Source organism: Chrysoperla carnea, chromosome 3, assembly GCF_905475395.1.
Source record: "Chrysoperla carnea chromosome 3, inChrCarn1.1, whole genome shotgun sequence".
Taxonomy (NCBI): Eukaryota; Metazoa; Arthropoda; class Insecta; order Neuroptera; family Chrysopidae; genus Chrysoperla; species Chrysoperla carnea.
Genome location: NC_058339.1, coordinates 12,836,865 through 12,856,196, shown reverse-complemented (window position 1 = coordinate 12,856,196; position 19,332 = coordinate 12,836,865). Strand labels below are relative to the sequence as shown.

Here is a 19,332-nt window from a genome sequence, read left to right as displayed (position 1 = left end):
AATATATAGGTGATTTTTAAAGCGATTCTAATCACTTTTAACATTCTAAATATACTGCTACGTTGATAGTGCTTAGGTCGCTTAGTCGCCCTATTAGCTCAGTTGGTTAAGGCGTAACCAACTCCAGACGCGATTCGTCTAGGGTAGCGGGTTCGATTGCAGGCAACAAAATTTTTAAGTAATAGTTATGATGGGCTGGTGTAGTGCATGGTATATGTATGAAGGAGATGCACTCAGCCTCTGAAATTGAGGAGCTGATAAATAAAATTTTCATCGATGGTAAAGGTATTAAAACACATATATGGTATCACAATGGGCTCTATAGCCTAAGTGTGTCTTTCATGGGTAGCTAATATAACCTAACCTAACCTAGAGCTCATGCATATATCTTTTATCTGATTGGAAGTGGGTGATTATCTTGTTCGGTTGTAAATTCAAATTGCGACAATGGCAAAGTGTAAGTTAGAAATTACCGGAATAGTTTATTGCTGTAATTAGTTAAAGTATTAAAATGGATATAGGTATTGGGAAAATCACTAATGTTGTCAAGAAGTCAATCTTACAGTCATAAGAACTTTTTTCATAAAAATTCATTCTTTAGGAGGATCCAATTGGGAATGAAAGTTTATATGAAACTCTTTAATTTTGGTGGTGAAAAGGTGATGATAGTTTGTATGAAAATTTGTCATTTTTCAATTAGCTACTTAACCGATTTTAAAAATTATTTCACCTATTATAAGTTACAATGCAAAGTTTCTGAGATAAAGCAATGTTTGGATCGATTTTAGTTCGTATCTCAAAAACTATTCGACCAGTAAACAAATGCACCCGTTTTTTGTACTTTTTGGGTCAAAATAACCTTATATACTGAGTTTTATCGAAATCGGAGATTTTTTTTTGAGGAGTACGTACCCCTTTGAAAAATATAATATAAGTAAGAATAAGAAATAATATAATAATTTCCTTACAATTTTTAGCATTGAAATGTTAGCATAATAAGACGACTGACTTTTGAATCACCACACTATATTATTTGTGTTTATAGATATTATACCACAGATAGATATTCGGTATATTATCATTATTATGTAAACGAAGTGCTACTGTAAACATACCAAAATAAACTACCACTAAATAATATATCTTCAAACATAGAATAGATATAATATATAAATAATTATAGTAAAACTTGATTATAGAAGTTAACCATTAAACTAGTAATATATGTGTCATAATCAGTCAGTAGTAGTCTGTTATAATTTTATTATTTTATTTATAATAATAAAATTTTCACACCCGCTATTACACTGGCCGTGTCATGCAGATAAAATGAAGTGATTTTTTTCCCTCTCTTGATTAGTGAGTGTAATATTTATTAACATTATAATTTATGAACATGCAGTTCTCATATATAAAATTCGCATCCCCTTTTGAGTCTCTTAAGAGATGAATTTCCAAAAAAACCTTAGTACTGACTTACGGTACTTGAGAAACGTGTGTACAAAATTTCAAGCTTCTAGACCCAGCAATTCCAGCTGTACGTTGATCGATCAGTCAGCTTCCATTCTTATATATATATAGATTATAACTGTAAACGATTAAAGCATTAAAGAGGTATTACTGTAAACGATTTACATAAATTACAAGAGAATAATATAATAGAATATAAATCATTTATATAATAATTTTAATAATTTATGCGTGTAAATTTATAATATTTTATTTACAATTTTCCATTTTGTAACACCTATTTATGTTTCATTTATAAGTAAACTTACATTATATATATATGTTATTGCTAATCTAATTCCAGATACTTTCCAGAGTTAAAGCTATAATCTAACATCCTCAAGGGACTCAAATAAAAGTTTTTTGTTTGGTTAGGTTAATTTGAATTTATAGGTTATTAGAAAGTTATGTTTTTAAAATAATAAATCACATTGTAAATAGGTAAGGGTTCCTAAAATTCTAGATTTAAGATAAAAAAAATAAGCAGCCTTTAGTTTTTATCGTAACATTTGTTAAAATGGGTCATTGTTAACAAAAAAAAATCCAAAAATATTATACACATTATCTATAAACAACAATAAAAATATATATAAAAAGTGGCGCATTACACTATCCGTGTACATACGATTTCTGGAGAAGATATCATATTTTACAAGACACTATAGTGTCTTCACAGAAAATTATATGAAAGTTACAAATATTTTTTATTTAAGGACATATTTCAATAAAATTTTATATATTGATTAACAAGTTTCCAAAAATCACAAAAAATTCTTAGGTCATCAGGCTTTTTGTTATTATTTTATCGTTCAAAGTTGGCTGAAAAAATGATAAATCATGTAGGTTATCCTTTTCAATTGAATATTTCTATATCAAAAAATCCAGAGAGTGTGATAAAAAACTATCTAAAATATTTAGCCAATCTTGTAGTTTATAATAATATCATAAAAATATAAGGATGCCGATGGCATAAAATAAAATTTTAATTTAATTGTGGTTCATCGAAGATCCAGCATTTGATGAAGAGAGATGACTGTAGTTAGAGTATTCATCATTGAAGAGCAACACCTTTATCAGCAAATTTATAAGCATCACTTGCACACAATATATTATATCTTTAAGTTGCGTGGCATTGCAAAGCTTAAAATTACTCATTTTTTTACTACAAAGCATGTATTTGGTTTATATGTTTGTACCGTGAAATAAATCAAAACTTTTTTACAAAAATGTAGTTTTACAATCGTCTGAAGGACACAAAAAATCAATATTAGCCGAATTGCTTCGGAATTTAATCATATAATTTAGGTCAAAATTAACAAAAAAGGTTCTTGAATATTTTTTTTAAGCCCTCCATATTTCGAGTATACAAAAATCTTTTAATATGTTAAAATTGTATAATTCTGTTTCAAGTATGAATAAAACGGTTTCCCCGATTTTCCTGGGAGTTTTGTTGTGGAAAATGAAATCGAACTTTTCTGTTAGATTTGACATTTTATCATTATAATACTTTTTAATATAGCCGTTAATAATTTCAATTTAAAAATAAGGAAATTTTAATTATTCATACTATAATTAATTAAAATAATTTTAAAAAAAAACACAGTTACTCCAAAGTTTTTAGTTTTCCCTTCTGTCAACAGTCTCCATGATTGACAACTATATTTTTTATTTACACTAAAATCAATAAATGAAGACACAATAGTTGATGTTATATGAACAATAATGATATTAGTAGTTGTGTTATAACAACAAATAAAATGTATACATAAAAAATAAAAATAAAAAAAACATATAAACTTCTTAGTGAATGAATTGTAATATAATAATGCAATAATTTGTTTCCTTTACATGCATACAAATAAGTAAATATTCCATACAGTCACAACATACACTCACACACAAATCGGCATATATGGGATTCGCCAACAATGAGATACCAGAAAAAAAAGCTATAATACATATTCCAATTCAATAATATACCACATGAACGTTAGTTATATGTATAGTAGGTATATATGGATTCATTCATAGATGTACGTTTATACCGAACGGATATATTGAATCAGAATGTAGTGTAAGTACAGTATGATGTTATTATTTTAAAACATCACGAAATACGACTTTCTGTAAAAAAGAAATTCCTTTGCAGCTTTTGGATTCAATTTAACGTTTTTGATTTTGACAAATTCTCTTTTTAACCTGACGACGGCGAGTAATGCAGGAAACGACACTAAAAAATAAGTCTAGCCCAGGAAAAAACTCCGAGCCAGTAGTTTTTTCTGGGAGCTGGTAGAGCAGAAGTTCTGTACTTCCGGATACCACATTCTCTTTATTTAACATTTTAAAAAACGATTTTATATTTTGGACAATTTTTTACCGCACCTTTACTTTTTCGAGATATAAGCATTAAAAAAAAAACTGAAATAAGTGGAAATTTCGCCGAAAATGTGTAATTGACGAAAAAAAAGATTATTTTGTTTCTTGGCCAAAAATTTAATTTGTTTTTACATAGGAGGGCTATGTGTTTGACCGGTATGCCAAATGTATTTTGATTTTTGTTATTTGAAAGATAATCGAGAGTCTTCTTAGCTATATTCAAAATGTACATTAATGGAAAAACTGTTTTAGACCACGTTGACAAAAACCATCGTTACCATCAATTGCTGTTCTATCTACAAACATACCACCGCCAATTCCAACAAGTTCGACAGTAATCTGTAGCTATAATCATTGCATGTTGCTGATGCGAAACCATAAAATTCAACCCTACCAAAAATTATTTATTATTACATATTGTTTAACGCGCCTAATCGATCAGTCCAGTTTTTTTGTCGGATGTTTCCTTCAATTTCCAACTTATGTCTTATTCTAAATTCTATGATACGCCAAAAATTTCACTGTACCACCTACCATTTGAAGCCAGAATTTACAGAAAGACAGCCTCCAAAAAATTACTTTTATATTTCAATTCCCTTATGGTAGTCTTTATAATACGATATAGCAATATACTAGTTCTTTGAAAAACTATCAGGTCCGTTGTGTATATAAACAATAATTTATTTACAAATGAAAATTGTGAGTGCAAACGAAAAAATTGTTATGTATCTGTATCTGTATGGATGGTGTATATATTATTTTGGCATTTATCCAAATAGTAATCTTAAAACATGGTATGTAGCATAGATACATATATGATACTATGTAGTATCTAACTACATATACACAATGTTATAATGACCTGATATAATTCAAATGTTTTGGAGTCAACTAGGCTCACCACCATAATATACAGTTATGGAACTGTAACTGTATATTAGAACTGTAGTTAGTACCGCACTCTTATATGAAATAGAACTACAAACATACAGATATACATACTGTACTATAGCAACCACTCCAGAGAGTTTACCATTAGTATACGACGTTGACTACTATTCATTCATTGAGCCAAAACTTTGATACCAATATACACTCAAATTTGCATTATACAAATCACAAAATTTGAACAAATGTTTAGAGTTCGAGAATGTTCTTGACTTGAGGGAGTTTTTAAAATCAACAGAAAATTTTGATACGCTGAAATAGATTTGGAGCTCTGAAATACACTTAACATTGAAACAATTCAATTCAAGTATCATAATAGGCCTATGTTCGAAAAATTGCCACAATCGATGTTCGCTTTTGAGTCAAAACATGTACAAAAAGAAAGAATGTACAAATAGAAAACTGAAAAATGGTACGTGGTGACGTTATCATGTTCTGACATTCGATTGGACCTAATTTCCCTCTAATAGTCAATTGCAAGTTGCTTTAATAGTCAATTTATATCCCAAACAGTAAGAGATAGGATATTCCTTTAAATTAGAAAGTTGATCGTCATTTAAGGTAAAACTTATCCACGGCAATAAAAGCCACTCGTCTGTGTTAATAACTTTTAAGCCCAAGTAAATTTTCGAGCTCATTTGAAGATCAAGATCAAATGACCTGGAATTTCAGGTCAAATTCATGAGCACAGGTGAATGTTCTCTTTTTCCGTTGGCAACTTTTGACTAAAGCATTTTTCTGTAGGAAGCTTTTCTTTCAATTAAATGCAATAACGACATTTATTGAAGCATTTCCTCTGAAACCCAACGATTTGAAATGTTAGCTTTCTCATGAGTATCAACTTTCTTACTTAAAGTTTTATTCTATCTCTTACCTTTTGAAATAAAATTGACTATTAACGAGACCCGGAGAACCTGGTCAAATCAAATGGCAGAACAGAATGAACTCATCAAGCTCAGTAACTTTAATCCTTATCTGTAAGCTATTTTTTGATTTGGTAACTACAAAATGATCACTTAGCCTTAATAGACTAAAATGGTCCACGCTGTATAACAGTGTATTCGCTCCGAGCGTGAATTTCGTTTCCATGACAACGATACACTACTTTAATTATAGAATTAATGGATGCATATATAATTGTGTGGATTGCATTGAAAACTTACATTTAAAATTTAATATTCTTGTTTCACAAATTTAAATAAATAATTACGATAATTAACATTTGAAAAATAATATTTGTACAATTTGATTTCTTATTTTCACAATTTTTAATGCATTAAGTTTAATTAATTAGTGTTTTTCAATCATTTTAATTTGACAGTTTCTATATCATTAACATGTAAATAATTGCAAATTAGTCATAACAGCCCACTTTATCTCCAAAATTTTTCACTTAAAGCGCTGGCATCGATTTTATTATCCCCACCATGACTACGCACACAACGAATACAACATTTTCTGAAGTGGGTGTTTCCACAGCGACAACAGTGTGATCAATATACCGCCCATTAACTATTTATATTTACACTGTCGCTGCAGGATTTGAACCCGCAACCTCCCTTCTGACTTGGACATAGAAAGTTAAGACGCCTTAACAAGCTCGGCTACTAGCCGGTTCATTAATGAATTTTTATTCGAATAATGATAATGACGAGTAAGATAATCAGTGACAACGAACACAACTTCTAACACAATTTACCTTAAATCTGCTTAACTTTTTTCCCAACGAAGCGTACAGACAACTAGTACTATAAATTTTATTACATGTATATGTATGACGATCACTGTTGTGTATATTCTCCATTTTGTGTGGAAAAATAGTCACATTTATGTAATAATTGCCTCGTTTACATCAACTTTACAGTAATGTTTTTATATTACCATTCTTTGTTTAGCCTACCAAGCCATTACAAATACATAGTGTTATTTTAAATTATTATATTTTCAAAATAAAGCCCACTTCACCTCATCTCATCCTAGTTTGTTCGTTGCTTTATTTGAATTATCAACAATTTAACACTTTTGTAAATTATAAAACTAATTTATTTATTGTTGGTGACTAGCTCTATAATAGGATAAACTGTTGTACCTTAGTTTTTTTGAAAATTATTGCTATCTATGGGGTAGAATCTAAACAAAGACAAATGTGTGCATTAGGCTATTAGTACCTGGATGACCGAGCTTTTCTCGGTATTTTTTGAGTTGAAAAGACAAAAATTTTATCACTAATATAAGAATCATTTAAAATGTCTCCATGCAAATATCAATTTGAATGTCCCGGTAATGTACTTTATTCCGTTAACTACGATATACACCAATAGATGTCACGAAGAGTCATATTTTGCAATGTATGTTTCAGTTTTTCCTGATGCAAGGTACAACACTCTCCCATAATAATAATGGTGGTTGTTAGTTAGGCTATGTTGTTGTAGTAGTATAACTATTAATTGAGGTTATAAATAATGATATATACAGGTTAGTATTTGACATTTTTGGTATTGTAATATGTCCCGTAGGATAATTGGTTATTTTTGTATAATAGGTAGATAGATAGTTAGATATCTATAATATTGATGATTGAACTTTTATCCTTTTCACCTTCTGTCGATATCTTTTCAATGTATTATTTGATTAAAAATATAATTATATGAAAAATATTAATTTCATCTTAATTAACCTTGAGATAATTGACCTACAATTATTTACTATTTAAATTAGTTGATTGTCTTTTATAATGAATTCTATCTATAATTTATACAGTAAATCTAGAACCACTTCCTTTGTCCTTTTGATTAATTGGTACAGAAGAGTAATAAGGAAAAAAGGTTCCCGAGTTTTTGAAATAGTACCGAATTGTTTACTGTAAATATCTTTCTTTACCGTTATGGAATTCCTTTATAGAAATTTGGAAAGGAAATAGGTAAATACGATATGATATGACTTTTACCTATAATTATCGATAAATTTAAGAGTATAATTATCGATAACTTTAAGAGTATTTTGTTTCGATTACATGCTATAATGACTGATATTTGAAGTCACATTTCCTCCGAAAGCTGTCGATTTTCGAAAAAATGGTGTAGATTAAAGTGTTATTCTATCTCTTACTGTTTAGGACCTACAATGGCTATAAAAGAAACCCAAGAAACTAGGTCCAATCTGATGTCAGAACATGATGTCCCCCATCAAATTTTGCAACTTATGCTAAAGTAAATTTTTGATTGGTTAGCTACATACGAGCTATTAGCCCTTATAGATTAAAATGATTCACCCTGTATATCCCTTTATTAAAACACAAACATTATGAAAATGAAACAAATGCACACCAAAAACTAACTTAAAATGATAATTAAAACTATAACTTTTGATAGAATTCATTATCATAATTGATATTTAAGCTCACAAACGCAACATTTAGTTTCGATTAATCAACATTAAAACTAAAATTTCTCACAGTCAATAATTGATAATTCTATGTGACATACATTGGTCACTATTTTAATGGTAATTTCTCATAGGGTTCATAAACATACATAAAACATTAAACCATATTGAATTCATCAACAAAATCATTTTATATATTATTAATCGTATATTTAGAGGTACCACACAAAGAAAATAATTTAATAAACTGTGGGACCAAATAACATCAATCAATCAAATATTCAAATTAGATAACTTTCTCATATCAAGTTACTGCTTTCACCCAGTAAAATGAAATTCATCTTCACAAAATTTTCTTTTGTATATTTTTTATCAATTCAAATATTATAAAAATAATGAGTTTTCTTAATAAGGGTCCATCATTATACCATGTATATGAAATATACCAAGGTATACTAAGTTTAGTTCCAAGTTTGTAACGCTAAAAAATATTGATACTATGAACAAAACTAGTCCATTTAAGGTTGTCTGTCCGTCTGTCGTCTATTGTCTGCCCGTCTGTTATCACGATTACTCAGAAACGAAATGAGATAGCAAGCTGAAATTTTTATAGCGTGCTGAGGACGTACAAAGTGAGATAGAGTTCATAAAAGAGCAACATAGGTTAATTGGGTCTTCAACCGTTAGAGATAGAACAAAAAATGTAAAAATGTTCCTTATAAAAAAATAAACAACTTTTGTTTAAAACATTTTTTCGAAAACATCACTGTTTACCCGAGAGAGCGCAAATTATGCGCAAATTTTATAGTATGTATTATATGGGAATGTCAATTATGTATGTGCGATGTGACAGAGTAATCGACACTGTTTATACATGGTATTTCAAAAAAACTCAGTCAATTGTTTGTTTTCACTTGTTTTTCTAATAATATTGTCCATGTTTTTTTATTGTAAGTATGAAGAATAGGTTATGCATAGTCAAAAAAAGCTGTTGATCGGGATTCTAAAAGCCAAATACACCACAAGTTGTTTTGAACTATATTTTATCTTCGTTAGGGATAATAATATAACAGTAGATGATGATATTACATAATCATTTATTTTCAATAAAATATTGAAGAGCAAATTTACATATCTAACCCCAATAATATTTATAAGCACATTGTGTGTTCATAGAATAATACTTAGATGATTAATTAAAATGTTAGGAATTTAATTTGCTTGTGTTTTTTATTTATTTTTTAGTCCGACGTAGACAAAGAAATAAAAAAATCGTTTGCAATATGTTATTTAATATATAAAAAAAAAAAAAAATAAATATTAATAAACGTTAACTTTAAGTAAACAATTATTTGACGAACAATAAGAATGAGATTAATAAGCAATTTTTTATTTTCCTTTTTTTACCTTGTTTACTGAAGATATTTAAAAAATGAATAATTTAGCTGTACTTACTCTGCCAATTTATTTAATAAACTCTCATCAATATAATGCCTAGTACACATTATCTATAAAAAAAATTCAGTCTAATATGTTCATCATCAGTTTTAATTAGATAATTATAAATCCTCTCTTAACTTTACTATGATGATATTATTGACTAAAATACTTAAATTATCTCCAAAGATCTTTTTTTGGGACAAATTTGAAATTTTATTTCGAATACCTACTTTGACCCGATTAAATTCGTCATTTAGTGCAGGTTGCAGTTGGGTAACACAGTATAGTACATTGTTTAAACTGATTTTTTTTTAAACATAAAATTAATATTGACCGAATCGCTTCGGAAATTTTATCATGTTATTGGAGTTAAAATAAACAAAAAATGTGCCTAGACAATTTTCTCTAAACCCTCCAATTTTTACGATTTTCATCCTTCAGATACAGATTTTTAGTAATTTTATTTGTACTGTAAGATTCACTGAACAACATTACGCAAACTTTTTTGCCCTAATTTCATTGAAAACCTTGATGGTTGAGAAGAGCGCGCGGAAAACAACCCAAAAATAAAGTTTTTCTATTCTATAGATACTAGAATAATCAGATTTTCACCAATCGATTCGAAATAAAATCAGCAAGACTAAAAGGTATGGTTTACATGATTTTAACTCGTGGCGAGGACATATTAGCGTTAAAATCCCAAAGCATTCAAAAGCATTTAAAATGTTTTAATTAATGTGTTTTTAACCCCCGAACTAAAAAAGGGGTGTTATAAGTTTGACCGCCATATGTGTGTGTCTGTCTGTCTGTCTGTCTGTATGTAGCATCATCGCCTAAAGAGATGAACCGATTTTGATTTTTTTGGTTTTGCTTGAAAAGTAATTTAATGGAGAATGTTTTTAGCTATGTTTCAAGTGCGAATTTAGGGTTTCGTACCCGAAGAAACTAGAAATTGACGATGATCTGCCAAATCGGCTCAATTTGGAAAAGTCTTCATGAAACAAGGCATTTGAATGGACATTGCTCTTAGATATGTTTCAAATGCGAGTTTACGGTTGCGTAGCCGAAAAATTGATCGGGAGTTATTAAATTTTTGTTAATTTTACTTGTTTATGCTACTGTGCCAAATCAAAATAAAACTGATTGAAGCCAGAGTCAATTTATTGACTTACAATTCCACAGAAAGTCTGACAAGTACAGATCGCATCAAACGTATACCATTTCTTATTGGAAAAGGTTGAAAATTAATGAATTGATTTTGATTTTTTGACACGTTTTGTGGATCAGACATTATAAAATACTTAACTTCATTCATGTTCCCCTAATGTTTATTTATTATTAATATTGCTTAAACAGAACGAATTCGACTTTCTATGTTAGCTTTTAAATACATTGATATAGTTAACAACTGGCGTGTATGTGTGGTATGATTGAATGAAAGAGTATACAATTTTGTGTATATGTAAAGTTAAACTTAATATAACAATGGTTGCTTGTTATTAGTAGACTTCTCTCTAGCAACTGACTGGTTGCCACAATAGATTGAGTTGAGTTGGATACACATATTCATACTTCACATTCATCATTAAGGCACACACAAGGCACTGTGTTTGTGCCTTGCTCTTCTTGATTCCCTATAATATACTAAGTTGATAATCCTAAATAAATAAACTGAATTTGAATAATTCAATTAATTTCTTCATAATATATATAATAATAATAATAATCATAATCATCTGTTTTTATATTATTATTCCTCAAGTTTATGAGAAGGAAACATTGTTTTCATAACATTACACAAATAAATCAATTATTTAAATACTTTCAAAATTATTTAATGGCAATATTAAGTCAATAATCTCCCCCTAATGCTATCTCTGGTGGGGAAGATTTCTCAATCTCAATCTTAAGAAAAATGTTTTGACTAAATACAGATGAGTTTTTGTTGAAAAACGAAAGCAAAATTGACTTATATTTAATATGACGTGGAAGCCCAAACCTGCTTTGAATGCAAAAAAAAAAACCTTATCAGAGCGTTAAATATATCTGTGAAAATATCAGATAGATCTTGGGAAAAGAAAGAAAATGATTAAAAGAAATTAATGACTATAATCTGGTCTTACTTGCTACAAGATTTACTTACTCAGAGTGTTCTATAATTGGCTGCAAAACGTTTGACTTCCAAAATAAGCTCATAAATATGATAATAAGCGAAAAATTTATTTAAAGTAGTAGGTGTTATTTAATGATATGGGGCTTTCACACATCTATAAACTTGCCTGTTTCTGTGAAAGGGGAGGGGTTATACAAAAATTGGAGCAATAGGGTTACAGGTAACATCATAAATCATCATGACAGTAATCTTATATGGATTATTTTGGTGGGCATCACTTACATTGGAATACTTATTTTTGATATTTTCTATACAAAAAGATCAAATTGATCAACGGTTCATCAAATAATATTTATATGAAATTTGACTTTATAACAAGTTCCTTGAAACTGTGTGTCAAAGAAAATTTACATAAAATCAACTAAAGTTCTATATTTTATTAACACACGAATAAAAATCATTTTCAAAGGTAATTTATAAACATAAAACAAATTTCAAATAAACATATTTAAATAAATTATCTTAAGAAATAAATTTTATTAATATTTAAAAAGGTTTTTTGTTTATATATTTTTTTTTTTTTTTGCATTAAATTCACAACACATATAATGTTCAAACGATCTTAAAAAATTAGATAAATTTTACTTAATTTATTTCTATAATAAAATATTTATTATTATTCCTTATTATAATAAAAAACATTTAAAATGTCATAATGTTTACAAAAATAAAAAGCCGTAATGTATGTGACCCTTAGAACAGACATGGGCGAGTTATTTTAAGTCGAAGTCACGATTGTTATAACTTTATTGCGTGTCATAAACTTTATTGTATGTCTCTTTATCCAAGTCCGCATTGCTCATAGAGGAGGAAGTGAATCGGGTATACGATTCTTCTATCTATCTGAGTTTCTCTTATAGAAATAAAATAGAATAATGAGTTGCTGTACAGTTTCAATAAAAAGCATTCGCTAGTTTTGGTGTGAAAGCGAAACAAACAAGCCAACATCCTTACTTTCACATTTATAATATATATTGATAACTTTTTGCAAACAGGGTGAAAGAGATTCAATTTATGGACATCGATCCTTGAATTTTTTATTTCGATTTCTATAATAAAAACAATAATCTTCTATAAGAAAGTTGAAAAAACATTTATTGTCACAAATAATGTTTACGATTTACGTGTAATATTATTATTATGCTTTTCATATAAGTATAATCATAAATACGTTATTTTAATATCTTCAATAAATTGTTGAATTTATTATTCAATCTAATTAAAATATCATTATTATTACTTTTTTTTTTAAAAAAGCCCTGACTTTAAATCTTTTACTACTCTCATTTAAGGCATTTATAAGGAAACGAGACGAAATATATATAATAATAAATTGTATAAATATTTATTTAAGATGCGAAAAACCATATAAATTTATTATTATAAGCGCACTTTAAGAAAACGAATGTTATATAATATGGCTATGGTTCTTTTTTATTGAAATTTTCTTGTAGTATGGATTTTTGAATGAAATTTCCCTATTGTTTGAAGGTCTAGTTTCGGCCTGTATAAAGAGGCAAGAGCAAAGTAACAAATCCCTTTCGCAAACAGAGCATTAAGATATTGAAACTTTCAATATGACATTATAACAAGTTTTGTATTGCACAAAAACTAAGGGAATTACTCTTACAGATGTATTGTGATATCGCGATGAGCCTGACGCACATATTGCCTTGACTCGTTCGCCATAACTATTGCTAATTTTACTATTTCTTCAATGGTCAAATCAGTATGGCTTTAACCGATACTAGCATAGCGATATCCATAAATTACCGTGTATTTGGATCGATTTTAGTCCGTATCTCAAAACCTATTCGACAAGTCAACAAATACACCCGGTTTTTCTTACTTTTTAGGTCAAAATTATTTTATATACTGAGTTTTCTCAAAATTGGAGGTAAAAAATTTTTAGATTTCTTTCAATTTTTTCAAGGGGTACCCCTTTGAAAGAATCGAGACAAAAGAAATAATAAATTTTGTTTTGAAATTTGATGAAACTCGGTGGATGGGGTAATTTTGATCCAAAAAGTATAAAAATCAGGTTAATTAAATGATTGGACCTATAGAAAGTTACAATGTCAGCGAGTATCATAGGCAAAACTTCATTTTCAAAAAAATTAAAATCCATGAAATTGTGAAAAAAGTGATGGCTATAACGTGATAGTCTTTGTTTTAAAAAGCAAAAATTACCAAGCAAAGCGGGCGGATATCTGCCAGTAAGTAATAATTAAAAAATTTAGCTACAAGAAACTTCTTTCGGTGTTCACAGTTGAAGAAATTTACTTTATATTTTTTGGGTCTGCACGTATTCTGTAGACAGCATAGCAATATAATATAACATACCATAGACATTTTTATTATAAACGGAGGGTAATAACATTTCTCATTGGCTTCAAGTGATTACATTTTTATATAATAATAATAATTCAAATAACAATCTATGTACACATGACAAGAACAACTTTGACAAAATATTACTTATTACATATTATATTATACATATAATACAGGAGGTAAGTATACAAGCATATACAGACAACACCGTTAGAGGTACTTATACTTTGTTATGTTACCAAATATTGTTAAGATGAGAAGGGAATGTAAAAATTTTTATCAAAATAATAACAGATGCGAAATATAAAAATGTATAAAATAATATTTACTTTATATATTTATTATGGATAAATAAATTTTTGTATACCATTCGGTAGGTGGATGTTTTTAATAAAATTATGTCTAGGGTGATAGTTTAAAAAAAATCAATATTATAATTGTCTGTTATTCTTATTTGATTATAGACGGTGATTGAATAATATGTTTGTATAAAAATTTTGATTATTATATATTTTAATGTGGTTTAAGTAGATATGCAAGGGTTGAATAATGGTAGGGATTTCAATAAAACTTTATAAATATATTTTTTTATTAACAAAGTTTTCAAAAACCACAAAATAGTCATAGGTCATCAGACTTTTTATTATTATTTTATCGTTTAAAGTAGGCTCAAAAACTGATAAATCATATAGGTTATCCTTTTCCGTTGGATATTTCTATATCAAAAACCTAAGAGAATAAGTAGGCGAGCGGTCTAAGGCGCTAGTCTTCGATCGTTTGTCCACTTAGACTTAGGTTGCGGGTTCGAATCCAGGCAGCGGCAGTGTGAACAATATATAATTAATGGGGGCGGTAGAATTGGTCACATTGTCGTCGCTTGGATAAGAACGTAGTAACCGACTCCACCCACATCAAAATGTAATTGTAAAATATGTTTGTAAATGAATAAATAAAGATTAACAAATAATGATGTGGGTGGCCTCTGTTATAGGCGTATATGTCAGAGAAACGGAGGTTAAACCCCATTATTATTATTATATTATTATTATATATATCAAAAACTCTAGAGAGTGTGATAAAAAAAACTGTGTAAAATATTTAGAGAATCTTGTAGTTTATAATAATACCATAAAAATATAAGGTTATCGATGATATAAAAACAAAATTTTAATTTAATTATGAGTTCATCGAAGATCCATCATTTGATGAATAGAGATGAATATAGTAAGAGTATTGATGCTTGAAGAGAGATATCTCTATTATCAAATTTAGAAGAAAAATGAATCATGTCAACTAAGAAGCTAATTACCTCGTATTTTTACGTGCCATATCCTAGGATAGTATAGGTAACGAATATTTACGTCAGGTAGTATAGGTAACGTTTATTTAAGGATATGTATTGCATGAATGCATGTATGCATGATGTTCCTATTATGCTACAAGTAAACATTAGTAAACATAATAAGTAAAAAATTTTTATACATTTATTTGAACATTTGAAATTTTATTTTGTAACATAAAAATAAAATAAAATGAATCATTTGAAACAGTTGGATGAAACATTTAAAAACTATAACCACGAAAAATTGTGCATTGTCATCAGTTTTTGTCGTTCTATTCTTCTGTATTCTTTCTTTTATTATCTTGCTTTACGAAATTTGAAAATTAAAATGTCACCATTGAGAATACACATAACTTAAAAGCATTACGTATTTGACTATCTACTGTCTTTAAGCTATTCAATATATTCCACTTCTAAAACTGAATATAGAAATATAAAAAATTTATTTACACAAAAGAAAATGATAACGTTATTCTAGAAGACTTCTCTATACAAAAAAAAAAAGTGTTTAGTCAAATTATTCGGCATGGGCGTATTATTCACATTTTTATAAATTTGCATAGCTAGAAGCATCACAGTTTGTTTTCGGAACTGTTAACAACAAAGTTTGCAGTTCAATAAGACTGTATTTATAAAGGTATTTCAAATATCAAATTCTCTAGGTGAATCAAGAATAGACCTGGAGTCTTGTGTTGTAAACAGAATAAATAGATCAAAAAAGCAAAACGTATTAAAATGAGTCCCTGTTTTTCAATTGAGCCAAAACAAACATTGATAGTTGTTGGAAACAAGGGCATTTCAAGCTTTTCGATCTCCTAATAAAAATGTGAAAATGGTTAAGTTACGTTCTAAGAGTTGAAAAATTTTATGACTTTTGGGTCCTAATTTCCAGTAACATATTCTCAAAATATTGGCCAAAGAAGATGTTTTGGAATGGAAACACTGTATTATGCTGTTTTTGAAATGTACTGTTCCCATATGAGTACATGAAAATTATTATCAAATATTCGAGTTCATTCATGTCAAAAAGTATAAAAATAAACAGATATTCTTTACCTTTTCACCTCTAGCATCTTTGTACACCATCCACTGGTCTAACGCATCACGCCAATATTCAATTAAAAATGCTTCAGCATATTCCTGTCCTTGACCGTTACCAAAACGACCTTGGGTTTCAGTCCATGTTATTAAATGGTTTTTAACTAAATCAACCTCTAAATATTCACGAACTTCACTACTGATTTGTGCTTTCGGACACCAAGCGCCACCATTCTTCTCTTGCCGTATTCTGTAATGAAAAAAAAAAGATTTTATTTAATAATTTTGTCTATAAAGTTGAAAATTTAATTTTTTTAAATTGTTGAGTTTATTTGTACAACCATAACATAAAATGTGAATATAAATTTTTTTATAAAGTAAACATATTTTGATGTTCTTTAAGATAATATCTTGAAAGTCTGAAGTTATTAATTAAAAAATGAAATTTCATCATACATTTCATATTTATGTGAAAATACAAATATAAATAGTAAATTGTGGTAAAAAAGTAAAAGAATTCATTATGCTTAGTCTATCAATTTCTGATTTACGACAACTATTGTAATGTGAGGTCAGCTTAATGTGACGAATATCTGTTTTTTTTGTTAGGTTATCCGTTTTCTTTTAGAAAGACAATGGGATAATAAATGCAAAAATAAAGGAAATATCTATTGTCCGAAAATATGAAAACTTGAAAACTTCAGCTAATTTCCGAGGATCCATTACATTAATAGTTCTTGTTCTTCACATCTTAACAAAAGTTTAGAAATACCTTCAATAATGTATGGTTTGGACATAAATGTGGCATGCATCTGGTCACGCCACCTCGAAGTAATTAATGCAAATAGTCGAAATTAAAAGAGGCTTCTCCTTTGGTATATTGGTAATTTTGATGATCGAATGTTAACTCTGATGTTCGAATGAAGTCGTTACAGAACATTCTGTATAAGTAAAGGTAATGTGAATCCTAGAAATTTTTATTTTTTGGTGCTTTTATTCTCATTAATAAAGTGTATTTATTATAGACATTTTAAAAACACTAAAAACACACTATGAAGGACCACCAACTGTCAGTAATTCATACAGCTTTAATCTTCATACTCATTCAACATCAAAGTGTCTAATCAGACTATAAAACAAAAATTAAAAAAAGTAAAATTATTCACCGAAATGGTTGCAAAAAGTTGACCGTGTTCATTAAATGGAATAATTAAACTAAAATGTATTTTTTTTAAATATTAGACAAGTGAAAATAATCGTTCTAAATTTACAATAACATTTGCACTTTCGAGTGACAAGAAAGCCTGTGCTGCTGCCTGAAAAACCTATGGAATAGGCGAATGAACAGACGACAGCCCTCCTCTACATGTAGGATAGCCAAGATGACCTAAATGATAAATCATAAAAAATTAATTACATAATTTCTCAGAAAATTTCATTTGTTAAAAATAAATACAAGTGTGACGTTTACAAATGCCTCCGCTCGTGTTCATGAGACTGAAACGAATTTTAACAAATAAAATAAACAGACAGGTTGTTAAAATAAATTTTCCTAAAAAACTATCAGGTACAAAGTTTTCGAAGATGCTTGGTTAGATTATGATCTTCTTGATATTCTTATTTACATGCATAAATCAAAAATTTTATTGCATAATTCATTTTTTGCTGCATGGATTTTTTTAAGTGTTTTATTCGATACATTAATTTGAACCACCCTGTTATAAACAGTATAAACAGTCTAGGTAAATAGTGTAGGTAGACTGATTAAAAGCTCCAAGAATATATAGAAGTTAGAATAAGCTTGTGATAGTTTTGTTTGAGCTTGTGCTAGCCTAGCTGCTTGATAGAGTTAAAACTAAATAGTACCTATTATTCACTGACTGACCATCAAACTATTATTTCAGTATGATGAAATTTTATCAAAATAGAGAGATAGATGGTTGGCTAGACCTACACACAACATAGAATAGTAATATATAAAATAATGTACTGAAAGGATAAAGACGAATATATTATTGAGTATTGTACCACAGGATCAATGTACCTTGAATCACGCTTTAGTTATATCTGCATAACGATCTTACTACAGTTATGAAGAATTTTACAGCTAGCGAAAATATAGAGCTTTTCACCTCTAGTCACAGCAATCTACGTTCAATAGTACTTTTTTGATCCTAGGAACATGATGGTCCCCTTTTCAAACTGTACCTTCTATGAACTCAATGTCTTTTGGGCCACTCTGAACAAAACGTTAAATATAGATCGAAAAGCGCATCATCATGTACTTTGGATCAAAAAATGTACGATACCATTGATCAATTGTTATTGGGTTATTGGGAGACACTTAATTTTAAAATTAGGTTATTCTTCGTCATCTAGGCTACCATGTTAAGCCAAGTACAAAAAACAGTCCTGTCAGGCATTAGTTGAATGAAAAACGCCATTGCTGCTGTTACCGCACCCTCTGAGAAGAGGATACCTTTACAAGAAAATGGTAAATATTTACGGTTTTCAATGCTCAAATCACATACCTTTTCTGAGTTTTGATCGATATAAATAAAAAATTTGATTCCTTGGTACGGCACTTTTCCCTATGTAATATCGTCATACATAATTTAATTAAAGTTGTCTCTTCAATTAGCTTCGTCACGTTATGGGCCTGATGCTAACAACTACTAGCCCAATGTAATTCCACTATTCATTTTACAAGTATGTATGTGTTGTGTAATATCTATGAGAGCATATTATCCAGCAATTCATTAGGTCTTTGTCATCTAGAAATTCTATT

The 19,332-nt window shown here is 28.7% G+C and overlaps 1 protein-coding gene across 1 annotated transcript in view; it reads right to left on the bottom strand.

Annotated features, from left to right (window-relative positions):
• LOC123295865 (discoidin domain-containing receptor 2-like) overlaps nucleotides 1–19,332 on the bottom strand; it is a 470,079-nt gene that overhangs the window by 296,251 nt on the left and 154,496 nt on the right. Inside the window, exon 3 of the mRNA XM_044877326.1 lies at nucleotides 16,563–16,794. Coding sequence (XP_044733261.1) covers nucleotides 16,563–16,794 — 232 coding nt within the window. The remainder of the gene's footprint in view (nucleotides 1–16,562; nucleotides 16,795–19,332) is intronic.